At 59.5% G+C, this 26,665-nt stretch overlaps 8 protein-coding genes across 9 annotated transcripts; 4 read left to right on the top strand and 4 right to left on the bottom strand.

Moving 5' to 3' along the window:
- The first annotated feature begins 56 nt into the window (after window positions 1–56).
- Window positions 57–1,126, top strand: JDV02_009814 (uncharacterized protein). 2 transcript variants are annotated; one of them, XM_047991503.1, is made up of 2 exons: window positions 57–184; window positions 263–1,126. In XM_047991503.1, the coding sequence occupies exons 1-2, from the start codon at window positions 173–175 to the stop codon at window positions 737–739; spliced, it is 489 nt and encodes a 162-aa protein (XP_047847515.1). In that variant the 5' UTR covers window positions 57–172; the 3' UTR covers window positions 740–1,126. The 2 variants fall into 2 exon arrangements, with proteins under 2 accessions (XP_047847515.1, XP_047847516.1); XM_047991504.1 differs by having other exon boundaries at window positions 57–580; window positions 656–1,126.
- An 817-nt stretch (window positions 1,127–1,943) lies between these two features.
- Window positions 1,944–5,750, top strand: JDV02_009813 (uncharacterized protein). The gene is made up of 5 exons (XM_047991502.1): window positions 1,944–2,165; window positions 2,219–3,134; window positions 3,185–4,233; window positions 4,333–4,979; window positions 5,052–5,750. The coding sequence occupies exons 2-3, from the start codon at window positions 2,273–2,275 to the stop codon at window positions 3,949–3,951; spliced, it is 1,629 nt and encodes a 542-aa protein (XP_047847514.1). The 5' UTR covers window positions 1,944–2,165; window positions 2,219–2,272; the 3' UTR covers window positions 3,952–4,233; window positions 4,333–4,979; window positions 5,052–5,750.
- JDV02_009812 (uncharacterized protein) lies at window positions 3,994–7,803 on the top strand (the record flags this gene model as incomplete). Its single annotated transcript, XM_047991501.1, has 3 exons — window positions 3,994–4,233; window positions 4,333–4,979; window positions 5,052–7,803. The coding sequence occupies 3 exons, from the start codon at window positions 3,994–3,996 to the stop codon at window positions 7,438–7,440; spliced, it is 3,276 nt and encodes a 1,091-aa protein (XP_047847513.1). The 3' UTR covers window positions 7,441–7,803.
- Window positions 7,804–8,224: 421 nt separating this feature from the next.
- On the bottom strand, window positions 8,225–8,983 carry JDV02_009811 (uncharacterized protein). The gene is made up of 3 exons (XM_047991500.1): window positions 8,800–8,983; window positions 8,485–8,591; window positions 8,225–8,328 (listed from the first exon to the last, which is right to left on the bottom strand). The coding sequence occupies exons 1-3, from the start codon at window positions 8,883–8,885 to the stop codon at window positions 8,228–8,230; spliced, it is 294 nt and encodes a 97-aa protein (XP_047847512.1). The 5' UTR covers window positions 8,886–8,983; the 3' UTR covers window positions 8,225–8,227.
- A 441-nt stretch (window positions 8,984–9,424) lies between these two features.
- On the top strand, window positions 9,425–11,285 carry JDV02_009810 (uncharacterized protein). The gene is made up of 4 exons (XM_047991499.1): window positions 9,425–9,589; window positions 9,918–10,212; window positions 10,303–10,439; window positions 10,562–11,285. Exons 2-4 carry the CDS (start codon window positions 9,919–9,921, stop codon window positions 10,707–10,709), a joined length of 579 nt encoding a protein of 192 aa, XP_047847511.1. The 5' UTR covers window positions 9,425–9,589; window position 9,918; the 3' UTR covers window positions 10,710–11,285.
- A 193-nt stretch (window positions 11,286–11,478) lies between these two features.
- On the bottom strand, window positions 11,479–18,273 carry TUS1 (Rho guanine nucleotide exchange factor). Its single transcript, XM_047991498.1, has 3 exons — window positions 14,008–18,273; window positions 13,291–13,947; window positions 11,479–13,239 (listed from the first exon to the last, which is right to left on the bottom strand). Exons 1-3 carry the CDS (start codon window positions 17,689–17,691, stop codon window positions 12,262–12,264), a joined length of 5,319 nt encoding a protein of 1,772 aa, XP_047847510.1. The 5' UTR covers window positions 17,692–18,273; the 3' UTR covers window positions 11,479–12,261.
- Window positions 18,274–20,942: 2,669 nt separating this feature from the next.
- JDV02_009808 (uncharacterized protein) lies at window positions 20,943–21,816 on the bottom strand (the record flags this gene model as incomplete). The annotated part of the gene is made up of 1 exon (XM_047991497.1): window positions 20,943–21,816. The coding sequence occupies one exon, from the start codon at window positions 21,814–21,816 to the stop codon at window positions 21,145–21,147; it is 672 nt and encodes a 223-aa protein (XP_047847509.1). The 3' UTR covers window positions 20,943–21,144.
- Window positions 21,817–24,317: 2,501 nt separating this feature from the next.
- JDV02_009807 (Homogentisate 1,2-dioxygenase) lies at window positions 24,318–26,474 on the bottom strand. Its single transcript, XM_047991496.1, has 2 exons — window positions 25,782–26,474; window positions 24,318–25,706 (listed from the first exon to the last, which is right to left on the bottom strand). Exons 1-2 carry the CDS (start codon window positions 26,091–26,093, stop codon window positions 24,492–24,494), a joined length of 1,527 nt encoding a protein of 508 aa, XP_047847508.1. The 5' UTR covers window positions 26,094–26,474; the 3' UTR covers window positions 24,318–24,491.
- Window positions 26,475–26,665: the final 191 nt, after the last annotated feature.

The following is a 26,665-nucleotide window of genomic DNA, read 5'->3' as shown; positions in this document are numbered from 1 at the left end:
CGACGTCACTGCCTGCCCACGGCTGCAGCACAGCTCGGGAAGCTCGGTGGAGCTTGGCCAAAGCCTGGTTCCGATTGGAGAAATCCGACGAGAACCTCATCCGTTCACAACTTCGCCATCAATCAGCTCAATCGCATTGTCTCCCGCGCACGACCTTCCAGTGACCGCCAACATGTTCGGATTCGTAAGTCCCAAAGTCCCAGCGATATAGTCCCCCCCCACGAGCGCCGAATCCCGCGAAAGAGGCTAACACCCTAAGCAGCGCAAAACCCTCGACATCATCACCGTCTTCCACAAGGCGGGATCCCCGGCCTCGACCCGGGTCGCCAACTTGCTCAAGGAGATTTCGGTCAACCTGCAGACGGGCGCGACGATGGACCAAGCCAGCAACTACACGCTGCCCAAGCGCGACCCCTTCGACCTCAACATCACCGAGGAGCCGCCCACGCCCGAGCAAGTTCAGACGATCCTCGAGTACGTCGGCAAGGACAACATCTCGCAGATCATCAAGGGCGCCCGCGACGAGAAAGATGCGCTGCGCAAGTTCAAGGAGAGCAAGGAGAACTTTGTGCGGCCCGTGGTGAGTGTGGCTCGGCCTATGCGCCTGCATCGATACCCCCTCCCGGCGGCCGGGACGCTGGCTAACGCGCTGCAGACTGTGGACTGGAACAACGGCAAGGCCATTGCCGGCGCCAACGATTCGGAGATTCTCAAGCTTGTCAACGCGACGAAGCTATAGTCTGGATGTCGACACCGACGCTGTAAAATCCCATATGTACATATACCCATCTCTCTGCTTTGCACGCTCTCTCATACTGTCTCCCCATATGTGGCGATGGTGTTTTCGGATATGAAATGACTCTCAATTGCTATTTTCTCACGTGTGCTCTGTGAAACTTGTCAGGAGTTATGAAGTTGGCAAGGACTTGCCAGGCAAACGGGCTCAATGTTTTGGCCGATTTGCCCGGGCGCTGATCGCGCGAATGCAAGACGGTCAAGTCAAAGCTAGTACTGCAACCCCTCCGAGAGACTGATTTACAGGTCGCAGAGCCATTGAAACAAGCCTGGAAGGCCAGCTTTAGCCACAAATGTATATCGGAGCCACAGCCGTCTTCCAATGTGTCGGGGTATCGACCTGAACGCTCGTCTGGCGCAGCTGCCCGTTACCAATGTGACGGACGTCGTGCTTGAAAGGAGGGCCACCTGAACGCGGCTCGAAGCGCAGCTGCGTTGCTCGGTAGCTTGAGGCTCGCCTGTTCAAACGGCCGTGGCGACGTGCCCTGCGACGGGTGCGCGGCCACGAGTGAACAGCTGGCAGCCGACCGCTGTTCAAAGACGCGTACTTCTCTCTCTTGTTCACGCATCTCCTTCTTCTCTTCTTCTCTTCCTCTCACACACCTTCACTCACGCTACCCTCACCATCACCCTCCAAACTTCCGCGTTGCCACAACCTCACAAACCCCTATCACCTGTATCAAAAACACTGCTCCCCTCTCATCGCTTTGTGCATCGCGTCCGAAGCAGGCCGGCGTGTCATCGCCTGGATAGTGATCGGTTTTTCATAGCATTTTGCTGTGAAGCTGGTCGCGAAACAGGAGTGGCGCGTTTGGCGTGATAAACGGCTCCTTGCAGACTCTCCTCTCCGCCTTTCGTTTCTACCAAACGCCTGCGGTTGCTTCACAAGACCGCCCGGGCGTCATTCCTGTTTTGAAGTCGTTTCTTTCCTTGTTTCTTTCTATCGGTTTTTGCGAACCATCGTCGGATCGGCCTTGGCTGCTTCCCTGTCACGATCAGTGCTCTTCTGCACTGAGGTCTCGACGGTTCCCAGCAGCCGACTTTTTGACGTACACAAGTCACCACCAGAGCTTGTGTCGAAACAACAAAAACTCGAAAACAAAAAACACGAAAAACACTGGAAAAAACCCGAAAAACTAAAGACAGCAGCCCGGCTTCCTCGTCGCTGCGAATTTACTGCCCAAAGCAAAGAGGCAGCTCATTGTCACGTCGCTTTGATATTGTACGACAACATTTGAGTCGACGCTGTCTACCGAACACTCGTTCGTTATCAGTCTACTGTTTCAGTAGACGCCTGCCGAAAGTGACGATTGTTACTGTCTTCTCTTCAAATACCCGAGATCATCGACGATCTCGAGTCTCAAGACGCGGTTTGTAAGGTCTCCCCATCGAAACAACGATCAAGGCTGACACCTGTTGTTAGGTCTACAGCAAGTCCATCCTGACTAGTCTGAATTCGCGTGCTCTCGAACTCGCGATGGCCGACACCTCTACCAATAGTGGAGGTGGTTCTGCCTCTAGAGCGACCGACGCTTATATGTCTTTGGACGCTCCTCACGTCGTGCTCGACGCCGCCGGTGTCCCAAAGACTTACGCCTGCAACCAGCCTCTTGGAACCCAGGCGGCGTTCGCCGCGTTCTACCCAAATGGGCTCCCGGTGACGTACAACATGGTTCACGGACGAGACTCTGGCGGTGTGCCGAATCAATACATTGAGAACCACCTGCCTGTGCGCTTCTACACGCACCCGCCAGCCACAGCTCAAGGCAAGTTTTCGACCATGTATGGCCAACAGGCCTTTCGCAAGACGGGCGACCTCCTCCCGGAGCGCCGCGTACATCTCTGGAACCGCGACGAGATACAGTCCGTTTGCAATTCGCTCCGTGTCATCTTTTGGGCGGACATGAAGCGCCTGACGCGCCCGTACCGGTGGGACGACCTCTGGGAGTTTTTTGATGCCCATGACCTCTACCACTATGGTGCGCTCAACCTCTGGAACGTCATCAACACTTTGTATGACGAGAATAAGCTCATCGGCAATGAGTGGAATGGTGAGGCCATGATGGAGATTGGCCGCTTTGCCGATCAATGGCTCAAGAAAGAGGAGAACCGCAACAAGCTTGCCGAGTGGAACAGTCTCAAGGGTGGCATCGTTTGCGTTCTTGCTTCCGAAGACTGGCAGGAGATTGGCGACATTCAAGACGACGAAATGGGTCTATTGAAGTGCGCTCTTCACTACCGTCGCGACCTACTCCTCTCCGGTGGTCTCAAGCAGTATATTGTGCCACCCCAGGACCTTGTGAGTGCCGTGAACAGCGGTGCCGTTGTCAACTGGCTCGGTAAGTTTCTTGACACCACATCTGAGGGCATGTTGCTAACACTCGAATAGCAGACACACAGGTCTTGGGAGAGAATGGATTGCCCTCGCCTCCAGTTGCAGAAGCTCACCAGTCGACAATGAACCCGATAGTGCCCTGCTTTGTTCAAGACGGTAACCACTATTACCACCCACTGGGCCAGAATGCCCCGGTGGCCGAGCCACCCAAAGTGAGTGCGGTGGAGGCCCTCCGTGAGTCCTCCGAATTGGAGGTTCCCAGGAAGACGAAGAAGATGCCACCTACCGGTGTCGTGACAGAGAGCGGTGTGGTCATTGCAATGGGAAGCAGCAAACTCCCACCCCGATGGGACGAGAGAGTTGCAGAAACGGTAGCAAGATTTGTTGCCACCGAAGCAGCCCAGAGCGCGGATGAGACGACTACATCTCAGGCGACGACGCAAGAGTGCCAGGCTGCGACCGACGCTCTGCCGGTTTGCCATACCCTTGGTGATGACAACAGCATTGCTCCTGTACTCAAGACGCCACGAGCGTCCGCAAGCTCACCAGATCTCAAAGACGCCAGCTTATGGTCAACGGACAAGAAGAAAGAAGCCGTTGGCGCCCATGACGAAGTGCAAAATCCCGAAGAGATGGCTGTTCATCATGGACAGGTGACCCACGACCAGGCAAGTGCAGATGAGAATGCGGTTACCAGGCCCGTGGTCATCACCGAAACAGCCAGTACTTCGACCGCCACTGAGCATGGGAAGACTGACTCTCCTACCGTTGTACAGCCTCAGTCATCTGTGGTGCCTGTCGCGGAGATGCAGCCGGACTAGCAATCTGGCGCATCTGAGCAGCAGCAAGATTCTCAGCAAAACATGGCTGGGAACATCCACGGTGCTATGAATACTGAGCAGATGATGATCTATGAGAGTGGCCAGGCAGTGGTGAGTGGCCTTCCGCCAAGCTATGCGCGGTCGACCGAGCGTCTGCGTTCTCAGCAGAGTGGCCGGCGACGACTTTCTCACCTCGCACCTCAGATGTTTCGCCAAGGGGACACGATGGTCGGTAAGGAGGAGTCGCCAGACTCATCGAGGCAGACTTCTGCCAGGAACACGGTCGGTACTCCTTCGAGCGCGGATGACTCCTTCTATTCCTTTGAGACTTGGGAGGACCGCACCGGATCTCGTTACGGTACTAACAGCCCGGAATTGCAGAACCCGGTCCCGGCGATCAATGTAGGACCAGGAGCCACGGCGGCCAGGTTCCACGGCTCTCAGTCGTCTGCGCGAGGTGAGCACGTTGGAGCACTTCAGCGCAACTATACGGCCCCGGAGTATCAGCGAGGAGCTCGAGGAGCCTCAAACAATGGAAGCTACGGCAGACGGGGCCATGTCCACTCCAGGAACTCGTCCATGAATCAGTCGGCACAGTTGATGTCCCCGCCCCGTATTGGCGGCTCGTGGGCTGGCGGCCGCGGCAGGGGACGACACCGCGGGGGCTACTCGGGCCATCGAGGCTCTTCTTCCAACTACATGCCTCCATACGGCGGAAATCCGTACGAGTACAGTGGCTTCGAGGGCCGCGCGCAGGCGCAGCTGCAGTCTGGTCCGCAGAACGAAGCCCATGCGCAGGCGGGATGCCGGAACGAGAACGCCGGTGGCGGAAGGTTCAGCTACAAGCCTTGCAGCTGCTATAAGTGCAACGTCAACAACCGGAGCGTCATGGTACGCGTCGATGAGAGGCCCGATACTCCCATCATGGAAGTCCAGTCCAGGATCAAATACGGCCTGGGGGAGCGCTTTGGCGAGGTCGACGCCGTGTTTCCGACTGAGCTCCAAGACGGCATTGGCTTCCTTGTCCGGTAAGTCAACCCTGCACAGTTCCATCCCTGATATGAACAAGACCTTGGCTGACCTCTATGCGTGCCCTACAGGTTCCGCTACGAGTCGTCAGTTCCCGATGCCCTGGCCTTTGGCTCCGGCGAGATCCACCACTGGAACATGTCTGTGGCCATCAGCGCCGCCATGAAGTCCAAATGGGTCAACACGACGTGGCCTCAGGCGGTGCAGAACACCGGCTATCAGCCCATGCAGGCGCAATATCAGCCGGCGATGCCGATGCCAAATCATCCTCCGATGCCGTTCGGTTATCAGAACATGGTCCCCTCTCACGCCCCGTATCCCACGATGCCCGATTTCGGTAGGACGCAGCCTCAGCCTCCCTTCGTGCCCATCTATGAGCACGCTGGCATGTTTCCGCTCCCCGCTTACCCTGTCTATCCAGTTCCGCTTCAGGCTCCCGTCGTGGCCGATCCTTTCGCGAGCGGTCCGCAGCATGCCCCTGCTGTTGCCGTCACGAGCTACGACACACAGCTTCACCATGCGAACAAGGCTACCGAGCATCGCCCGAACCTCGCGCAGTCCGCTTTTGAGCATCAGGTGCCTTATGCCCTGACTTCGACCAAGCAACATCAGGGTGTCTCGGAAACGGCCACGGCTCAATCCAAGCCGCCCTGCGAGGAAGCCTTGGATGACCTTAACCGCCAGGGCAATCCGTCCGTGACGACCCCCGAGTCTGCAGGGGCCACTGCATCTCCCAGCAAGGCTCGGGTGGTGCTGCCGGCACCTACAACCCCAACCATGGCGACAAAGGGTGGTCGAAGTGAGCGCGCGAAAGAGCACTATGGAGAGCCCGAAGAACCTGAACGCGGTCAGGGCTATCAGGACACGAAGCGAGCTGCCAGGGACGCCGCTCCGGGAACGCCGACCCCGAAGCAGAAACGGTCCAAGGAGCCTGAGATGGACCCTTCCAAAGAGAATGCCGATAGTAAAGACGCGCAGTCGCCTACTCCTGGCGCTTCCAAAGACTCTGCCCCTGATGTCGTTGGCAACAAACAGGAAACCAAGCCAGCGGCCCCGCGACGCGCCCCCAGCATTTTCACGGAAGATCAAATCAAAATCAGGAAGCGACTTTGGGATAGGATTCCCATGCCGCTGGATCCTCTCAAGGCAAAGAAGCCGGTCGACGCGTCCGGCGGCCCGGCGCCAACTCCAGCCGCTGAGAAAAATGCCACCGCAAAGGGCCAGGAGTCCGCAGGAAGTGAGCCAGAGTTTGTGCGGTGGATCGAAGTGCGATCTACTAACAGGGTGGGCAAAGACGAAGGAGAAGCCCCCGTGAAGAGCTCCGACGTGGTCAACCCCAACTTGCCTGCTCGTGCATCCTCATCTAGTACCGCAGACTGGGAAAAGCTCGATCCGACAGAGCCCAGCGGCGGCATCCACAGAGACTCGCACTCGTCGCAGAACCTTGGAGATTCCAGCGGCATGACGGCTCAGAGCTCTGCTCCGATGTCGTCGCAGCATTCGCATGGACCTGCTGGCCGTGGTCGCGGTCACTTCCGGCAGCAGTCACGAGGCCGGCGACACCACCCGTCCCAACCCATGTCTGGCAGATCCTCGCGTCAGAGCAGCCATTCCAACCAGAGCGGCGCATTTGACAGCGAATCTCAAGGTGCTCATTCTCGTCAGGCGTCGCAGAGCGGCCCCGGCATTACCGAGAGCGGAAACAGTGCTGCTGATGGCCGGGGAAGCATTCGCAAGAAGAGAAACCCCAAGAAGAAGAGCAGAGGTATGGCGTCTTCCACATTCGTGCCCATGCAAGAGGCTCCTGAAGCCCATCAGCCACATGGCGACGGCGCACCAGGACCAGCCGCCGCCGGCATCAACCAAGGCGGAGACGACATGGCTTCTCATGTCGCCGCCCAGTCTATGTCTCGCCCTCTGCCGGGATCGATGGGACCTCCCACGAAGCTTCCAATTCGCACTCGCAACGTTCCCACCGTGGGCGACCAGATCTCCAGTCCCAGTCAGGAGAGTCACAGCCAGGGGCAGGCCAGCGGAAGCCATCCCGGCCCGGCGCAGCCCCAGCAGAGCCGGCACCACTATCGCTCCGACGCAGGTGGCTCCCTGCGCATGAACAAGAGCCGTCGCGGTCGTGTCCAGCAGCAGCTCTTTGACGCACCGCCGACTGCCGAGCAGACTGACGGTGCGCAACCTCCTCCTACGCCCCACGCACCAACCACGGCGCAGAGCCTCGACGCTGAAGCCCAGCAAAGCGTCGGCTCCCCGCAAGGCGGCGGACAACAACAGCAGCAGAGCTACGCCTCCTCCCCTGGTGGCGAAAGCCCAGCAAAAGTCATCCTGCTGAACCCCCGCGCCGAGGCATTTGTGTCTCCGCGCCTGCCGACCGTCGACGCGGAGAAGAAGGAGGCCCATGTCGAAGGAGAAAAGATCGAGGGCGAGTCGAAGCCACAGAACGAGTAGGAAAAGAGCCCCACGACTTCCTCTACCGCGACCCTGGCTTCTGGATCGCCGCCCAAAACGATGGCAGAGGAGGACCTGAGCGTGGAAGAGTGGCCAGCGCTGCCCGTCAGCGCGGATGGCTCGCCGGCCAGGGACCAGGCTGGAGAAGCTGATGTGGAGGACGGCGCGGAGTGAGAGGCGGTGGTCTGTGTATTGAGTCAATGTTGGTCGTGAGGCGTGGGAGGTTGCGCGGTGGATGTAGACGGGTGGACGCGGGGTGACGGTGGAGATGAGATGCTCGCGCGAGCGGCCTTGGCTCTTGTGCGGGTGGTGGGTGTTATAGGATGGAGGAGTACTGTAACTCGAAAAAAAATTGTTTGAGTCCATCTGCTTTTCGCATCTGCCGTGATAACCACTGAGTCTCCTGGGCCGTAGTAACACGCATTGAGTCCCCAATGCTCTATCTAGCTGCCGTACTGTTCTCGACGGGACCAAGGGAGCGAATTCTCGGTCACGCACTTTGGCACGGATGCTCAGTATCTTGTGGTGATGGTGGTGGTAGTGGTGGTGATACATGCATAGTCTATCCCGTATATACAGCGACATGCCGCCCACAAGTCGGCCGCCGTTCTCGCGCTCGTGACTTCATACCAGTTGCGCTCGCGCCTACGCTCGTCACGGCCACACCCACACGACAGGCTATTTCGCCACATCCCTCATCCAGCACCCTCGCCTCCCCCCTTCCCTTCCTCATCTTTCTTCACTCCCCTTCACTCCATCTCTCGGGGGGTATTTTTCTTCGGGCGTTTCACGCGGCGGCATTGCCGTTCTTGACCAGCCCCGTGACCGTCTCCTCGATCTGCTTGTCACTCAGGCCCTCGAGGGACTGCTGCTTCTCGTTGCCGAACTCTATATTTGCCGTTGCCCCGACGATGGGGCTCCCGTGGTTAGCTAGCCGGTCCGTATCTCCCCCTCGCCGAGTGACATTGCTGTGCTTAAGGGGGATAGTACTGTCCCCCGGGGGGAAAGGAGGGAGGAGGGAGGAGGACGGGCGGGACGACGAACCGTATCGGGCGTAGACCTTGGGCAGGGTGCCGGCGGCCTCACGGATCATGATGGGTGTGTTGGGGTTGTTCTTCTTCATGGTCGGGTAGGCGCGCGTGAGGAACGACCTGCGAGCGAGCGAGCGAGCGTTAGCTTTCCCTCCTTGTCCCCCGCGGTCCCCAGCCTGCCGTTATGTCGGACGCATTGCATCCTCCCCGATAACAGCCGCAGATTCGACAAGGGAAACTCGATCGTGTGTTGTTCTGGGCCGGGCCTTTGAATTGCGCGGGCCGCTGCGGCGTATATAAAGTCCTGCGGGCGGGCGGAGGAACGTACCGTACGGCGGCGCTGTGCTCCGACGTCTGGCAGAACAGGAAGCGCACCTCCCTGAGGCTCTTGGTGAAGGCGTACTTGCTCGACATGACGGGCGAGGTTTGCGCGACTGCGATGCGCGTGCGCAGAGAGGGAGGGGTTCGGGGAAGGTTCGAGTTTTGGCCGCGAAGTGATGGTGGTGGTGGTGATGGCCGACCGGGACGTTACTGGTCAGTCAGTGGTCAATGGATGGTGGTTTCGTTTCGGCCGCGCGTGATTGGATAAGCGGGAGCAACTTTGCACAAATAAAAGCGGGTACGACTTGTACACGAAGTACACAACACTAACGTACTGCACAGCCAGTCGAGCACCTGGGCAGCCAACCTAATTGTACTGGAAGACCACAGGGCCTGCAGCTGCAGCCACCTCAGTGAGCAACACCCCCCATCCCAGCCAGCTGCAGTGCGCTGAAACCGCCTGCGCTGGGGCGAATGACAGCAGCAGGCTGCCTGTAGCCACCTGGAGGTACCTGCGTCCGGTCTCGCAAGTCCGCGGCGGCAGATCCCCGGAGATAATCGCCTTCTGGTCGTCCCTTTTCGCGCGCCGCGCGCCGCCGCCCTGTATCGGAAGTGTTGGATCCATCCCATCCAACAAACTGACTGCCCTCCACTGTCTGACATTGCCTCGCCTTTTTTTTTGTCATTGGGTGTGACGACGACTTCCCTCTTCTACCCACCTACCCTTCCCACCGCCCTCCGCCAGACGGTATCAACATCCATACACAGCATCCTCTTCACCGTCAGGTTCAGGTCAAGTACGTACGGCGCGAGTTCCTTTGCCTTTTCGCTAAACCCCGGCTCCCCCATGCCCCGCGACCCCCAGTTCCATACAAGTCACTTCCTCTCTCTCTCTCTGCGGACCGGCCCGTGGGTGTCGGACCCTGGCGGCCTTGGACAAGAGACATCGCGCATTTTGTTGAGTCGAGCTTGGGGGAAACGCGCGCGAGCGCACTCATACAGACACACACATATACATACACAATAACTCGCATCACTTCTTCGTTTCCTCAGTCTGACGCATCGCGCCTCTCCGTGCCGTCCGGATCAATCAATCCCTCCTGCTGACGCGCTCTCTCTCTATAGGATGGTCCCCTCGAGCACAGTCATGCGCGCCTCGCGGCCGTTCCTCCGCCAGGCCGCCACGCCCGGCAGCAGCGCCCTCGCCCAGGCCCTCCGCGGCGCCCAGCGCCAGCGCCCCCAGTTCCAGTCACAGGCGTTCCGCTTCCGCAGCAGCAACTACAGCAACGGCGGCGGCAAGCGGTGGCAGAGCACCAGCGGCGCCGGCGCCGAGCAGCAGCAGCAGCAGAGCTGGTTCAAGCGCGCGTGGGAGAGCGAGGTGGGCATCAAGACGGTGCACTTTTGGGCCCCCGTCATGAAGGTGCGTATTTCTCTCCTACACAAACCACCACCATGCCGCCATCTCCTTGCGCGGAAAACCCGTACATGCTGACACTCGCGTTCAATCCAGTGGGCGCTCGTCCTCGCCGGCATCTCCGACTTTGCTCGTCCCGTCGAGAAGCTCTCCTTCACGCAGAACTTTGCCCTCACCTGCACCGGCCTCATCTGGACCCGGTGGTGCCTCATCATCAAGCCTAAGAACTACCTGTACGTTGCAACCCAGTTATCTCTCCCTCTCTGTGCCCACAGCGTCGTCGTCACCCGTGGCTCGACGCAGAAGCAGTAGCTGCAACAATAGTCATACTAACCTTTTCTGTGCCCACCCGCAGCCTCGCCGCCGTCAACTTCTTCCTCGGTCTCGTCGGCATCGTCCAGCTCACTCGCATCGGCATGCACGAGTCCGCCAAGAAGAACAACCCCGTCGCCGAAGTCGTCGAGGACGTGAAGCAGGACGTCAAGGACGCCGTCAAGGCGTAGATGCTCCACCCGCTGCTATCCAGCCCTGCACCATTGAACATCAACGACATCATACTCAGTAGAAAGGAGTAAACCGAGAAAAAGATTGGGAAGAAGTCACACGAAATAGCGAAGCGAGAGGGGAGACGGGTTTGCTGCTCTGTTGGAGACATGGACCGACACCCAACGTCGTCCTTAAGCGAAACGAGCACGGGGAGGAGAAGGGGGCCGGGGTGCTCCGTAGCCTGGGAGCCAGGGCGTACTACTTCACAACGGAACCGGAGGGCTGGTGGCGGACAAGGAGCAGCCGGACCCCGTCGTCCCTGATTTGGTTCCTTGGGCATGGAATCTTGTGTTTTTCCTCGTAGAGCAAGGAACTCTTCTGCGAGGGGGGACGGAGCGACTGGCAGACGGGCCTTTTCCCTTTTTATGCGCAAAAGAGAAACGACAAGAACATGGGCCCTGTAGATCGCGCTGTCACGGAGGGGCGCGACTCCAGGTAGGGCTATACTCCTGCGCGGGCTCTGTACAAGTATAGGTACTACTATTCATATGTTTTTATTTTTCATTGCATGTGCGGTCAACCCGTGCCAACAACAGTCACGTATTTCGCATGCAAAGGGGCAAGGAAGCAACGGCGCGGATCAATCATGTAACTACGCGCCACACGCGGTTGGAAATTTTCCGGTCTTTGTGTCATGAAACGAAACGAAACGCTGCTGCTGCTCCTGCTGCTGCAGTATATATCAGCATTCATACCGACACTACACCCGACCCCCTTTGCGCTCGTGTGTGTATGCGTGTGCGCCCGCGCCCGCGTATGTGAAGGGGCGCATTCATCAATCGAAAAACGGAGTCCACTCAGGTGCAAAGTAAGTAAGATATGTAATAGTAGTAGTAGCTGGGCAAGCAAGCCAAGGAGGCCACAGGGATCTGTCCAACTTCCAGCCAAAACCCAGAAGGGGTGACTATGGTTAGCCCTCAAGTCAAGGCCACTGCACTTCACTTCACTTCGACTCAACAACCCCCTAAAACCGTCACACGCCCTCCCTTTCCGGCCGGCGACACCAGCCCCGCGATACATGGGACCTTTCGTCTCGCCGCTTGCCGCCGCGTGCGTACAGCAGCCGCCCCTCCGCTAACGCCATACATGCCATCAAAGGAGGAGAAGCAAAAGTCAACAAGTGAGAAAATCGGAAAAGAGACAACGAGCAGCTCCGGGATATGGGGAGGGGGAGGAGAGCGTCTTCATGGAAAATGTCAAAAATGGTATATAGTCATGTTGCGCCCCCGATGGGAACTACATGGATGATCCCTGCATATCCCGCTCGTCTTCGCGAGAAATCCGGGCAATGAAAGGATGAAAGCAAGTGGCGCGCTTGGAGGGCGCGCCTCGTCGTCGTCGTAATCGTCTCTAGAGGCCGTTTCCCACCTCTTCGACGCCTCGCCGTCGTCGGTGAGTGCACCAAGTATGTTATGTACGTATGTAACATCGCTTTGTCATCTCAGTCATCGTCGTTGCCATCGTCGTCGTGGTTCAGCGTCGTCGTCGTGACGGCGTCCGTTGACCGTCCTATTCGGCGTGCCCATCGTTGAGAAGCATCTCCAGCACAATCTGCCGGCCCGGAAGCTCTGGATGGCACATGGCGACCTTGACCGTACCCTTGGACGTCTCGCCCGCCGTCTGAAGCTGCCCGTTCTGGCCGTACTGCTGCTGGGACTGCACCGCGTTGCCGCCCGTCGGCCCTCGGATGCCAAAGTCGATGACCCGCACGTCGCGCCCCGCGATGATCTGCCGCAGGCGTCCGTTCTCGGCGTTGCGAACCTCCACGTAGTCGTCGTTGAAGAGAATCAGGTATTGCCCGTACATGGTGGCCCCGCGCGCCTTCTTCTGCTTGCCCGTGTACTCCATGATGAGCGCGCGGCTGACGTCGCCGTGCTTGTCCACGTACACGGCGCAGTCCTCGTACGTCAGGATGAACTCGTTCTCGTTGAGCCGGAACATACCCAGCGGGTGCTGGTCGCGGATGCGGCCCGCGATGTTGGCGATCGACGGCGCCTTGATGTCCGGGATGGACATGGGTTGCTTCTTGTCCAGTGTGAGCATCTCGATGCCCTTGGCCGTCGACACGGCAATGTACGTCTGGAACAGGCTCAGCGAGTAGCACTCAGTCGGCAGATAAAACTCATCAAAGTCGCGGAACGTATCGGTGCTCCCGGCGGCCGCCTTACGTCCGCCAAACAGCCGGGATTTCTTCTCCCCACCCTTGTGCAGGATCGGCTCCAGGACCTTGAAGGACGTGTGAAGACCTTCCTTGCGCTTATAAAACACCAGCATCCTGTCCTTCATCCGGGCTGTCGCGAAATACGTGACGTCCTTGGCCAACCTCTGAGGCGCCCGGCGCGCGCTGTCGTTGACTGGCGGCGCAAAGTCGGAAAAGGGAGCGATCGTATCCAACGGGTAGGAGATGAGTGACTTGTCGGCAACGATCAAGCATACAGAAAATTCTTCGAGGACGGCAATCTGCGTGACTCGTGTGATTGGGACAGTCTGCACACATTAGCTGCTTGTAAAATGATTTGGGTCAATCCGAGAGCTTACTCGACGCCAGCCTCGAGGGTCCGAGGGGTCAGAGACAAAGACTCCATAGTCCGTGCCAATAGCTATCGCGGGTTTACCAAACGCAGAGAACCCGGTCGCGCAGTTGACTTGGGCTCGGCACACCGGAGGAGTGCCGTGAGCAGGCCCCATTACCTTTTCAATGTCCTGGATAGCCCGGTCGAGGGGTGTTCCCTTGACCGGTACGCCAGACGCCCTGGCGTACGCAGAGGTGGCGTCGTAGTGGAAAGAGGCGTCGGCAAGGACACGAAGACGGAAGGGCTCTGCATTCTGCGAGAAGAGCGCCTTGGCGTGCCTCGTCTTGGCCTCGATGATGTTCGTGCACCAGTCTAGGCGGTCGCGCGCAGAAGACGCATACAGGGTGTACACCTCGTGCCCTAGGTGCTTGATCTTGAACGGATATAGCACCTTGCCCTCGGCGTCGTTGTTAGACGACGTCTGCGCAAGGGAATTCATGGAAGAGCTCGTGCCGGTATGCTCCAGCCCAGGCCGTCCACTGCCGTTGGTTGCAACCTTGCTGAGGCCCGTGCTGGAAGCCGAAGCGGTCGTGGCGCGGCCGAGGGGAGCTGTGATACCCTTTTGCTTCGTGACAGGCTCGTCGTTCATGCTTTCCAGGAATAGTAGCGGCATCGGAATGGGCTAGACGGGTCAGCCACGATATTCAACGGCAGGCCAAGGGGGTGGGGGAAGGGGGACTACCTCTCTGGAGACGTCGTATCTCTTGTTTGTCTTGCCGTCCTTGGACACGACGACCTTGGCCAGGATAAGGTAATGGTCGAAGAGCAGTGCGTGGGTGTCTACCCAGCGCATGCCCTTGGATCCCATTCTTTGTAGCTCTCCCTGCATGATCAGGACGCGGCCCAGGTGGTCCAGGTTCAGGGCCGCCTGGAAGGATTGCCGCAAGACGAGCGACTTTTGGAGTTCCAGGATCTGAACCCTCTTGTTCGTTTCCGCAACCTTGGTGTCGCACTCGAGCGTGACCGTTTGGATCTCCTGGATGGCCCTCTGTAGGTTGGTCTTCTCCTCGCTGTCACCAATCATCTTGTGCTCGACGCTCTGTAGCAAAAGGATGTAGCGTTGCAGGCGCTGTAGCGGGGTGATGAGGAAATGCGTCCAGTCTTGCTTTAGGGAAGACTTGTGCTTCTGCTTGTCCTCAAGAAATTTCTTGAACAGCAAGTTCTTCTCAGCCTCCTTTCGCACCATGTACGTGGCCCACGGGTAGCCTGCAGCATAGTCGATGTAATCGGACTTGGCCTTCCTGATCCACTCTCGGAAGATATCGCTGAAGCCGACGATCCATGGGCCCTGCTCATTCTGGCGGTATTTGAGCTGGGCAAAGAGAAACTCGCGATTGATGCGCAGTACGGTGTCGAGCTTGCCGAACATGGTGGTCAAGAACTTTTCCCGCTTCTCAGGTTTAATGATCGGCGGGTTGCGCGGAGTCCGCAAGTCGTCACGATACAGCGTGCGGAAAATGTCCAGCTGCTTGATGTAGTTGTCCTCTCCAGTGACGATCTCGTGTAGGATGTTCTGGCGTTCAACCTCCTTTTTGGGCTTCGACTCCCAGTCTTCCTTTTTGAGGTTGTAAAATACATTCCACGCCTCGCCCTTGGAATCCTCCGGTAGCAGGTCGTCCAGGTCGACCTTCTTGAGCGTACGCGTGCAGTGGTGGGAGTAGCAGCGGCCGATGATATCGACCTCGTGCAACTTGGGGGCATAGCAGCCTGCGCCCGTTAGCTGCCAGAGGACACCCGAGATGTGGCCGTCTCCGAACTTGACCCATTCCTCGTCCGGGAGCAGCGCCTTGGATGCGAGCATGAGCTTGGTGATTTGTGTGCTGAGGACCTCGGCGTCCGCCACGTTCATGGTGGGGACCTTGTGTGTGAAGAGGTTGGTAATGGCCTCCTCGATGGTCTTCTCCCTCAGATCGGGCTCACCCTCGCCCATGAAGCGAATCCAATTCTCAATGCTGCTGAGCGCCCAAGGCTCCGCACACCTGCGAAAGTCAGAGGTGGTGAGCTTGGACGGCACGAACTTCTTCCTACGACCGCCACTCGGCAGAGTGATGCCATCGAAGGCGCCCCCGACAGTGCCTGCGTTAGAATCGTAGTCGCTGAACGGCAAAGCCCCTGGCTGTGGGGGGCCCTGCTGGCTCCTCGTCTTCTTACGCTCTTCGGCGGCATCGGTTCTCGACCTGGCGGGCGCTTGCACTTGAGGTGTGTTGCTGTGTCCAGACAGCGAGATCGACCTCTCTGGCTGCAGCGTTTGCTGCCCCGTCTGGTAGTACGCTTCTGGGTTATCGGCCTGGTAGTAGCGAACTTCGGCGCTGAGCGTGTGCTGATGCTGCTGATGCTGCTGATGCTGCTGTGGATGCTGGGAGCGCATGCTGGTGTGAGTCGAGAGCATCGAGCTGCTATCCGAAGCGACCCCCTGGGGTGGCAGCGGCGGCAGCGGCCTGTTGGTGAGGCCTGGGTGGTAGAAGAGATCCTGATAGTCGTCCTTGATCGGAGACTCGGTACCGCTCTGCCGAGAATGGACCGACACGCGCTCCTCCCTACCCTCGTCGAAGCTGAGGCGATGCTCTGTGGGAGCCTGTAGCCCGCCAGTGTCTCCGTAGTCGACCTCGGCATCTCTGTATGCCTGCGCGTTGTCGTATCCGTCACCTAGTGAATTATAGTAGCTCGGGGTCGGCAGCGGCCGACCCCCTTCCGCCAGCGTTGTCTGCTCCGGCGGCGATCCAATGCCGGCCCCGTACGTCAAGCTGCCGGCGTATCCTCCGCTCAGCATGCCCAAGTCGACGGCACCGCCAAAGTCGCTAGAGCCAGAGCTGTATGGCTGTTCCTCCGAGTGCGACTGCAGCTGAGGTTGCGGGACAGCCGGCGGAGGCGCGTCACTGCCGTATGTTAGGGTGTTTCCACTGAAGCGCCTGTCGTCCAGCTCGGCCTGCTGCATGGCCAGCACGCCAGCAGTTCCCTCCGGGTCATCATCATAGTCTTCGTAGAAGGCACGGCGGGGAGCGCCAGGAGACACGCGAGCCCCTGACGGGGAGTGGGCGTGCGCTCCTGAGCCGTGTCGACGGAGCTGGTCCACAACCTCGTCTGCTGTTGCCTGTGAGCCATGCGGCGATGGCTCCGACTGCACCTGATTGGTGCCACTGCTCCGGCGCAGCTCGTCCTCTATTTCCTGCATGATGCTGTCCGTGGACAGGTGTTCGTTGCCGTACTCGGCACGGAACGGGCGTCCGGCTTCGTCCCAGAACGGTTCCTCTGGCACGTCCTCCATGGACCTGCTAGGTGGCAGTGGGGGCTCCAGCGGTCGTCGCGGAAGCGGCGCATTCGTCGGATGCCTTTGCAGCCCCGACGAGGGCGATTGAGGCTGGACCCGAGGCGAAGTTCGGGGGGACGTTTGCGAATCCGAGCGAGACTGGCGGTTATAGTAAGAAGGGTGGTCACTGGGCTGATAGTTGGGGCCGACGGGTATATGCGAGGTGGTGGTAGGATACGGAGCCGGGGATGTTGCAGTCGGGTACGGAGCGGCAGCCTGGCCGTCGACGTGGCCGTCGTAGCTCGAGCGGTGGGCAGCGGCGTAATGTGAAGGGTCGTAAGTTGGGGTCTGAGCCTGGGAGCCGGGAGCAGCGTAGGACGAAGGGCTCGTGGGCATGGGCTGCTGCTGGACGGCGGACGCGCGCACGGGCTGCTGGAAGGACGCTGCGTACGTCGCAGCAGGGGACTGGCTGTAGGTTGGCGCAGCGCCAGACCCGACCGAGGCGCCGTATCCGTGCTCCTGGCCGTAGCCGTGATATGTAGGGTGCCGTTGGGGCGCATGCGTGCTGGCATAGGCGGCGGGGTTGTACGCCTGCGGGGTGAAGTTGGCGACGGGGGACGTGTTGTAGGAGGAGGAAGCGGCGGCGGCGGCGTTGGAGTTGGAATATCGCGGGCTGGTGGCAGCATGATGGTAGGGGAGGTTGGTGGACTGGGAGCGCTGGAAGCCGGCAGCGGATTGATGGGCAAAGGTCTGGGGGTTGTAGCTGGTGGTCTGTGAGCCCGGAGTTGAAGGCGTCGTGTCTTGGTGCTGGTAGTGATGCTGGAAGCCGGACAATGCGCTGCTGGTGGAACCAAACTGTGAGCGGGCAAACGAAGAGCCAGAGTTGGAGGACGGGCTGGTCAGGAAGAGCTCATCCTCGGTGGCCGGCTGGGCGCCAGTCGAGACGGGCGCGGGGACGGCGACGGGAGGGTCGTGGGCGGGCTGTCTTGCGAGGTAGGCCGAGTCGTCGCCCGTGTTGAAGCTGGGGCGCCGGCCGACGCCTTGCTGGTCCCCAGCGACCGGGTACTGGACGGGCGGCACGCTGCCGTAGCGGCGCTGGTTGTCGCCGCGAAAGGACATGGCGGGCGATGGTGGTTGACGGCGATTGCGACGGAGGGACGGACGGTTGGGCGCGCTGGGGAGACGACGTGAGCGCGGCGGCTGACGGGGGCGGGCGCGGGCGGTCCAAGGCGACAAGAAACCCCGCTATGCGCAAGCGTTGTCGTCGTCGTCGTCGTCGTCGTCGCGACACAGGCAGAGCTCAGCTCGGCGGGTGCTGGTCGATGGACGGGCACATTGACAGCGGCGGCGCGACGATGCGGGCTGGTCATGTATCGCGAAGGTGAGGTTGGCGGCGAGGCTGCAGGTTGAGATGTCTGTGGCGACCATACGCGGGTGGAGGTGGCGGCCAGAGGCTGGGTTCTGAGGAATCACCTGCTGCTGCCGCGGCTGCTGCTGCTGCTGCTGCCGCCGCCTTGGTCGGGTGCCTCGAGGCCGTCGAGTCGAATCCCCGATGCAAAAAAGGAAAAAAAAAACAATAACCAAGTGCCGCGTGGGGGGTAGCAGACGGCGGTAGGGCTGGCAGGCCTCCGGAGGGGGTTGCGGTGTCTGTGGGCGAGGCGAGGCAGCGCCACGGGCACGGAACGGATGACGATGTCGAAGTGTGAGGTGTAGCGTGTCGAGTGCGTCGTGTCGGGTGCCTGGCGAGGAGGGTCTACATAGCACCGAGCAGTTCTCGGGCTCCCTGGGCATCCACTGAGGGAAAAGCACAGAACGGGAGGGCAGGCGGCTGGAGCCCAGACGGGCTGTGGGCGAGCACGGGGGGCCCCTAGCACTTGGTGCGGTACCTGACGGATACTGTGGAGTGAGGTGAGGAACAAGTGGTGATTGAGGTGGCATCCATCCACTTTGCTCGTGGGCCTCTCGTGTCCGTCAATCCAGCCCCAGCCTCAAGGAACAGCGGGGGTGTACTTCACTACGTACCTACTCCACTCGGGCGCGGGCGCAGGTACAGGGTCCAGGCTGGGCGGGTCGCCTTCTACTACTAAATACTAGGTAGGGTAGGTAAGCTGAGAGCTGGTAGTACGAAGTACGAAGCAGCGACGCGACCAAATCCAATGACGAACGGAGGAGCCGAAGAGCCTGGGGCTTGGCCTGCGGGAGCTCCGCCACAGACACAGGCAGAGGCGGGCGAGGGAGTGTGGTGGTGTGCCAGCGGGTTGGCTGCGTTGGCAAAAGGTTGGGCGGGCATCTTGGGGGCTCGATATTACCAAGGAACTGACTGACATCACAGCTTGCCCGTTGGTACGTGGTCGTCAGCCAGAGGTGGCGGTGTCGATCTTCGCGTAGGTACCATGTAAGCTGGTGTGCACGTGAACAGTGAGCAAGAATACAAGCCAAGCTGATGATGGGATCATGGCCCCGCGAGCAAGTAACTTGGTAGGGAATCCAATGCCCGTGTGTTGGTGTGTTGGGCGAGATGCCAGTGCTGGTGCGTGCTGGTGCTTGCTGCTGACGATGGTGATGACGGAGGCCTGTAAAGTACCTAGGTACCTAGGTACCTAACCTGCTGTACCTTGGGCGCGGGCTTATCATTGGTACAGGTCGGTACTACAGGTAGACAAGTAGATGGCTGTGGCGGGTTTTGACGGTGCAGAAACCGTCGCATTGGTAGCTTCCCAACGGCAGCAATCAATCAATCGCCTCAGTTGCGCGCCTCCACACGGATGAAGCGCAGGAGATTGGCACCGACCGACAAGCACCAGCAGGTCTTTCTGGCCTGGCATGCTCTCTCTGGGTGGCTACAGTTGTTACAGTTGCAAACCTCCAACAAAGCCCCCATTCAAATAGAAGGGATCCTACCAAGTACTAAAACCTAACCTACCGAAAATCCAGGGATCCATTCCTGTCCGACCGACCCCCAGGCCAGGGCAGGCCAGGCCAGGGTAGGGGACGGGGGCGTTCCAGGGGCTGGCCACGCCCGGCTCCGCACGAACCCCAGCCCGGGGCACTCTAACTAACCTCATGACACCAACCAATCATGCTGTGGCGCATTGGTTGTTTCCAAAAGCTCCTCCTGCCTGCCCTCCAGGCCAAGACGCACGCGTGCCGCACCTGCAAGTTTTATCCATTATTTCTGGATTTCTGGACGCTGGGGGCATTGGAAGCATGTGACGCACGTCTGGTGCAACAGACCGGGGGGGAACGCCTCGTGCACTCTGACACTTTAAGGTTGCACAAGTGCGCCGCCCCTCGCGCCTTGCCCAAAAAAGCGCAGACAAGGCAGCATTTTGGCGTATATTGTTGTTTGTGCTTCGTAGCAACGACCATATATACCCGCAGTGGCCATGCGGCAACTGCGTGTCGCGGCTAAAAGACGCGTACAAAGTGCGCCGTGTCGTCGTCGCCTTACTACCGAGCTACATGTGCTGACACCTTACCTGAGCACTGGCAGGAGGGCCTTTGGGACCTCGGCGCACAAAGATTTCTCCCGGAGCCCTCCCTGCCTGCTGGTTAGACTTCAAGAAAGTGGTTCAGAAGCGCAGTACGTAGTAACTACCAAGGTGTCAAACGGGGTGCTAGCACCAACATTGGAACCAATGTGTTCAGCGTCGAGGCGAATGCGGCGCTCATTACTACTACTGCCATCCTGCATGGAACATGCCACGCACGCGACATCGTCGTGGCGCGTCAACAAGCCCTTTGAAACACTGCCAACGTCGTCGGCGTGCCCGGCGGTGGCCCCTGCGTCTGATGTACGTGCTACGAGGCCGTGGAGACGGGACGGAGCCCAACCCTGGCGGCGGATCACACACGGGGGGGCATCGACCAACTACGCCTACTACCTCCTTCGTATATACACGTATTTACATGCATGCGTCACACTTTTTATATATATGCTTACGGCATCTACCCTATGTCATTGATCACCTCGTGGGTGGTTGGAAGCAAGCAGGGAAGCAAAGCTCGGCACGGTGGGACGTTGCTCGTTGGACCCTACCTACGTTTGGGGGTGGCTTTCGTGGCCGTTGTGACTGCGGCGGCGAGGGACGGACCCTTGGCAAGAAAAGTAAGTGCGTTGTGTTGAGCAGTGCCGGATGATGCCATGGATGATAAGTTGGTCGGCCTCGCAGGTTCTATTTTTCGAGGACCACGAGGTCCCTATATTGGGACCCCGGAGGATAGCACACACACACAATACACATAGGCACAACGTACATGTGAAGTACTGGCTACTGGCACCAGCTTACTTTGAAGCACGATGACCAATCCCCCGCGGCGTCCCTTGCTGGTCAATGGCTCTGCGCGGGCGTATCTCTTTTCTTCCTTTGCCCTAATCGCAAAAAGGTCTGGTGCTCGCCGCCGCCATCGCTCCCTCCCGCCAGTCCCCGAGCAGTATCGTAGTTTCGCTTGCCCGCGCTTACGGCCGGTCGAGCTTAAACTCCAGCGGAGGACTCCATACAGCGACCGCAAGCCAACAAGGTACCCGGACGGGCACTCTAAGCCCCTCAAATCGGGCAGGCAGGGCCAGCATCACAGGTTGCCACCGCTGCCGCCGAGGCCGCCGCCGCCGATGCGGCCTCCACCGATGCCGCCTTCGCCGTTGTCTCCTCCGCCGTTGTCTCCTCCGCCGTTGTCTCTTCCACCGTTGTCTCCTCTGTCGTTGCCTCCTCTGTCGTTGCCTCCTCTGTCGTTGCCTCCTCTGTCGTTGCCTCCTCTGTCGTTGCCTCCTCTGTCGTTGCCCCCTCTGTCGTTGCCTCCTCTGTCGTTGCCTCCTCTGTCGTTGCCTCCTCTGTCGTTGCCTCCTCTGTCGTTGCCCCCTCTGTCGTTGCCTCCTCTGTCGTTGCCTCCTCTGTCGTTGCCCCCTCTGTCGTTGCCCCCTCTGTCGTTGCCTCCTCTATCGTTGCCTCCTCTGCCGTTGCCTCCTCTGTCGTTGCCTTGCAGGCAGCCTTCCAGACAGAGTCCTTTTGAGCCCGGGCCTGGACTCAGGGGGGCTCGACCCGGGTCGTCACGGCTGGGAAGCCGCCCCCGGTCACGACCCGGGTCGTCACGACCGGGAGATCGCTCCTGTTGGCCCGCGCACTTTTGTTTGCATCGGTCAACATAATCCGTGATCTCGCGCTGTCGCTTCTCCGGTCTTGCAGTCGTCGGTACTGCCGCCGCCAGCCCTGCGACGACGAGAAGTACGGCGATTGTGGCCTTCATTTCTGTTGATGCAGATATATCAGTCGGTCGTCGTCATCAAGCGGGGGGAAGGCGCTGTTAATACTCGATGTTTTGACCAAGAAAGGAGATCAGTGGTTGTAAATTATCAGTTAGATTTGGTTACGAAGGATGTACGTAGACAAAATGGTGTTTACTTCTTTTTCCATGTCCACAGGAGGAAGAAGACCCATTTCTTTATACATGATTAAATAGAAACGCAATGATTGATTGAGTCTGGAACGGCTGGACAAGAGAGTTTGTTTTCGGGCTGCGTAAAGGCAGGTCTTATCATTCTAATTGGTCACTCCATTGCGCTTGATTCCAGTCAAGAGTAAGTATTGACACTGGACGGTAGCTACGGGAGATGGTGCCTTTGCCTATCCATTCCGGGGCTTGCCAGTCAAGAGCTGGTATTTATGCAAGAAAACGGTGGCTGGGGTAATCGTAGTTGCCTATCCATTCCAGCTGAGAGTCATTGCCCAAACCGCCACAGTTGCTTTGCAAAGGCGCAAATACATATGTTCCATAGTAGTCATAAACACAAAGTCATACACATTGACCATTTGGGTACACGACCCCGTGGCCAGTCTCAATGCCTTGGCAAAGAGCATTCGCAACAACGACCAGCGGCCCGAGACACTCACTGTTGGAGCGTCCATGGCATGTCAGGAGCAGCACTGGATTTCGTGCGGACAAGACACCTGCCGTCCTGTTGATCCACACAGACGTCGAAACTCGTACTCCGTACGTACCGGGCGAAATGCGGCCATGGGCTGCAATGGAAGGGTCGGGTCGGTCCCTGATGATGGATACCAGGAGGGTAGAGGTGAAGCTGACCCCATCCTTGCCCATCCCTACACCCCACGGGTCTCGCTGGTAGGGCTTAGCCATGCCTTTGTGAATCAAATGGTGGGTCCCCATAGCGGCGGCCCCCCTCCCAGGTTCCCCCGCCGTCATCACGGCCCGACAAGCCGGGTGGCTCTTGATTCTTGAATCCACCTGTTTGTTCATCATTCTCCTCCCTCCCGGTTGATGCCGCGGCGCGAGCATGAATGCTGTAGTTAGTCTGCCCCAGACATGCGCCGCTGAATGACGACCGATGCTCGTACAGCCCTTGGGGCTCACGGCTGCCTGAAGACATAGTCGTTATGCCCTATTATATGTCCTGCCGTTGTACGAGTATGTCGAGGGCAACTGACTAACAAGGCCAGCGTCCCTACGGAGTATTAATTGACCCTACCTACGAAGTACATATGTATACTGTATGGGCATGCTTAGGTACTATACAGTACCCCACATCAATAAGACGGAAAGTGGTCGCCCCAGTCGTATATGCCCATATATTTGCAGCTATTATACGAAGAATATGGATGCATGCATGCATGGACCCTGATTCATGGGCGGCGTTGTAGTAATAGTAGTAGTTTGTACGTGGCCCCAGCTTCAATGCCCAGTCAGCAAGCAAGCTAGCCACCGAACGACCGGCACGGCGATGCGTTGCATCTGACCACGTCTCCAGCCCGAACATGAAGCCTCGCAGGATAGGCCCAATTCGAGCATAGCCCGTCGCATGGCTGCCAAATCACGGGGGGGGGGGGGGGGGCGCACCAAAACAAATGGATTGGATGATGATGACATTGCGCCCACCGCTGCATACTACTACGTAATTACCGCCCTCGGTCTGTCCCTGCACCTCCAGTTGTAGAATACCCAACGGCAGGCGATGGGTGTCGACGACGCCGGGCCAAAGTACTAATGTACAGTATACGATTTACTGTTACATGCACGGTCACCAAAGTAGCAGAACGATGCTTTTCTGACAGACAAAAACCAGACACTCGCCCAAGTCACCGTACTAGGTGGTCTCGCATGCGCAGCACCATGTGGAAAGCCACCACAGAAGTCATGTCTCGCCAACCCAATCCCACCATCGTCATCGTGACAGGGAAGGGCATCACCGCCGCCCAGGCGCGCTGCAGATCCATCTGATCCTCACGCACGCCCCCCCGCGGAAAACCCATGCCTGACAAGGCGGCGGAGGCGGCGGCGTGCATGCATGCATGCCGCGTTTTCTTGTCGCAACCGAGGCCCGGGGTGTACAGTGGGAGTTAATAAGGCGGTGAGTTGCGCTCTCTGTCTCGTCCACCTGCCGGTCCACCTGCCCGCCCGGGCGGTCGAGTCGAGCGAAACAGCAATGGGGGGAAAACGGGGACAGGGGGAGGGGGGGAGGCTCTGAATTCGGCCAACGTCCGGCGTTTGTTTCGGGGGCCATGATGATGATGTTGGAGACGACGACTTCTCCTGCGGCTCCGGAGGCCGGACTTGCATACTACAACACATGGTGACGATGGGGTTCTTCCGCAAAGCCTCGTTCGTTGGACCGGCTGCCAACAACGGTGGGCACGCGCATGCGTAACGCGCAGAGCCTCCTGTTTTGAACTTGCCCTGAAGACTTGCAGTGTTTCCATGGCCGCATGCTTTGAGCGGGAAAGTGTAAGACCGTACGAACCTGGTTGAATTATGGACGTAGACCACTTGATAATAATGTTTTGTCCCTGTGCCCAACGCCGCTCTTATGCCAAGTTAGATATACTGCTCGCTCAAACCACTCCTATATAGCAACAACAGCGCAAGATTCAGAGACACCTCAATCCCCCCCTCTCTGCACCCAAATATCAATTCAGCTTCTCAGGGCTCCGGCGCACCAGCGACGGTAAGCCAGCAGCGCGCAGGTCGGCGTCCACGTCGTCGAGGTGGTCGAGAAAGTGCGCCCTCACGTCGTCCCACTTGTGAGTAGTAGTAGCAGCCTCCTCACCATCGCCGTGCCGGGTGGCAGCCCCCTCGCCGCGCAGCGCCCAGCGCGTCAGGTAGAGCGGCGCGCCGATGTGGAACATAAAGGCCGTCGCGTCGTCGCACACCGTCTCGGGCCGCAGCGCCCGCGTCGTCGCCTCGCGCCACGTCGCGTACGCCTCGCCGTGCGGCATGTAGCTCGCCTCGTAGCTCAGGCCCCCTCCGCCGAGCCCGTGGCTGCTGCCGCCGTAGCGCCCGCGGATCAGGCCCATGACCTCGGTGCTCATGTTGCGGTGGTAGTACGGCGGGCGGAACGTGTCCTCGGCCGTGAGCCACTTCTTGGTGAAGATGAGCACGTCCGTCAGGGACGGGCCGCCGCCGCCGCCGCCGCCCGCCGTCAGCACGCAGTAGATGGTCGGGTCGGCCTGGTCGTGGTTCGCGTTGGCCAGGTTGACGAAGCGGTCGAGGGCGTACTTGTAGGGCGCTAGGTTGCCGTGCCAGGCTACCACGTCAAAGGGCGTGTGAGCCTGGCGGCACGAGTGCAGGCCCCCGGCCAGCTTATACACGATGTCCCAGGGCGGAGCGCCCTCGCCCTCGCCGTCGTCGAGGTCGAAGCTGGCCATGGGGTGCTCAAAGTCGCGCGGCAGGGCCATGCCGTTGGAGCCCACGGGGCCGAGCTCGGGCAGACGGTAGTGCGCGCCAAAGACCTCCTGGATGTAGCCGCGCGACGGCCCGTCGGGCAGCAGGACGCGGAAGCGGAGGCCGGCCTGGACGACGAGGAGCTCGCCCGGGCGCACCATGAGCCAGCCGAGCTCCGTCTGGACGTGCAGGCGGCCGTGCTGGGGAAGCACGAGCAGGTCGCCGTCGTTGTTGCAGAAGGCGCGCCTCGTCATGGAGGCGTTGGCCGAGTAGATGTGGACGGCGAGGCCCTGGCGTAGCGTCGGGTCGCCCTGCCCGCCGACGGTGCGGATGCCAGACACAAAGTCGACGCCGGCCCCATCGTCGTCGTGAGCTTTCTCTAGCAGGGGAAAGGGATCCCAGGCTTCTTGCGACGCCACAAACTCGACTTTGTCGTTGGCTCGCGAGAAGCACGACTCAATCTGGTGAGAAGCAAGGGGGTCAGTCAGAGCAGCGGCAGAAGAAAGAAAGAGAGAGAGAGGCAGAGAAGGACGTACGTGAGGGTTCAGGCCCGGGACCGGGGAGACGCGGCCGTGGGCGACCGAGGGCCGCATGCGATACATCCAGACGTGCTGGATGGCATCGCGCGGGGACACGACGGCGGCGCCGTTGAGCTGCTCCGAGTACAGGCCGTACTTGACCCTTTGCGGGACGTTGCGGCCGACGGGCAGGACGCCGGGCACGGCCTCGGAGGCGAAGCGATTGCCGAAGCCCGTCTGATAGCGGTGCGGGTCGGCGGGTGAGGGCGTCGTGGTGAAGGCGGCGGGAGCGGCAGCGGCAGCAGCAGCGGCGGCGCGCGAGGCCGCCATGCTCAAGGCCCGGTGGGGGATGATGCGAGGGACGAACGATGATGTGAGGTAGTATGCTTGGGAGGAATGGGGCGAGACCGGAAGGAAAGGTAGGTGGGCAGTCGGGGTTGCGGCGAGTTGAGAGAGTCCGGTGGCGGTGGTGAAGGCGGTGTTGTTGATGTTGCTTTCGGTAGTAAGGAGTTAGTCGTGGGCAGCGACGGGGAGGTTGGACGAGAAGCAATATCGGCGGCGACGGTGCACCTCATATGAAGCTCAAGAAACGGAGTCGGCGAGAAAATGAAACCCACGTTTTCCTTGTCGCTGGGGCGGGCGAGGGGGATAGATGATAGTTTTGTTCGAATTGGCTTCGCGAGACCGCCGCCGCCGCCGCTGACGCCGGGCGCTGTCCAGCTTTGGTGCCGTAGCCCGTAGGTAGGTATCCATCGTCGCTCAAGCCAAAGCCAATCCATGCCATGCCCATTACCATCCCTCCATCCATCCATCCACCGCTACCAAACTTCATACACACTCACACACGCTACCCACCTCCGCCCAGCGGCCCGCCCAGTGCCACGGCTCAGACTCGCGCGAGT

Source organism: Purpureocillium takamizusanense, chromosome 10, assembly GCF_022605165.1.
Source record: "Purpureocillium takamizusanense chromosome 10, complete sequence".
Classification (NCBI taxonomy): Eukaryota; Fungi; Ascomycota; class Sordariomycetes; order Hypocreales; family Ophiocordycipitaceae; genus Purpureocillium; species Purpureocillium takamizusanense.
Note: the sequence above shows the minus strand (reverse complement) of the source record. Positions and strands in the feature narration are given on the sequence as shown.

What these genes read in the sequence shown, in the direction of transcription:
- TUS1 (XM_047991498.1), bottom strand. Translation starts at nt 17,691, where the DNA reads ATGTCCTTTCGCGGCGACAACCAGCGCCGCTACGGCAGCGTGCCGCCC. An exon ending in GATACGACGTCTCCAGAGAG is followed by an intron (nt 13,948 to 14,007) that starts GTAGTCCCCCTT and finishes TGACCCGTCTAG; the next exon opens with CCCATTCCGATGCCGCTACT. An exon ending in ACCCTCGAGGCTGGCGTCGA is followed by an intron (nt 13,240 to 13,290) that starts GTAAGCTCTCGG and finishes TAATGTGTGCAG; the next exon opens with ACTGTCCCAATCACACGAGT.
- JDV02_009813 (XM_047991502.1), top strand. Translation starts at nt 2,273, where the DNA reads ATGGCCGACACCTCTACCAATAGTGGAGGTGGTTCTGCCTCTAGAGCG. An exon ending in TGCCGTTGTCAACTGGCTCG is followed by an intron (nt 3,135 to 3,184) that starts GTAAGTTTCTTG and finishes ACACTCGAATAG; the next exon opens with CAGACACACAGGTCTTGGGA.
- JDV02_009807 (XM_047991496.1), bottom strand. Translation starts at nt 26,093, where the DNA reads ATGGCGGCCTCGCGCGCCGCCGCTGCTGCTGCCGCTGCCGCTCCCGCC. An exon ending in TCCCGGGCCTGAACCCTCAC is followed by an intron (nt 25,707 to 25,781) that starts GTACGTCCTTCT and finishes GCTTCTCACCAG; the next exon opens with ATTGAGTCGTGCTTCTCGCG.
- JDV02_009810 (XM_047991499.1), top strand. Translation starts at nt 9,919, where the DNA reads ATGGTCCCCTCGAGCACAGTCATGCGCGCCTCGCGGCCGTTCCTCCGC. An exon ending in TTTGGGCCCCCGTCATGAAG is followed by an intron (nt 10,213 to 10,302) that starts GTGCGTATTTCT and finishes CGTTCAATCCAG; the next exon opens with TGGGCGCTCGTCCTCGCCGG. An exon ending in ATCAAGCCTAAGAACTACCT is followed by an intron (nt 10,440 to 10,561) that starts GTACGTTGCAAC and finishes GCCCACCCGCAG; the next exon opens with CCTCGCCGCCGTCAACTTCT.
- JDV02_009811 (XM_047991500.1), bottom strand. Translation starts at nt 8,885, where the DNA reads ATGTCGAGCAAGTACGCCTTCACCAAGAGCCTCAGGGAGGTGCGCTTC. An exon ending in GAGCACAGCGCCGCCGTACG is followed by an intron (nt 8,592 to 8,799) that starts GTACGTTCCTCC and finishes GCTCGCTCGCAG; the next exon opens with GTCGTTCCTCACGCGCGCCT. An exon ending in CAAGGTCTACGCCCGATACG is followed by an intron (nt 8,329 to 8,484) that starts GTTCGTCGTCCC and finishes CGGCAAATATAG; the next exon opens with AGTTCGGCAACGAGAAGCAG.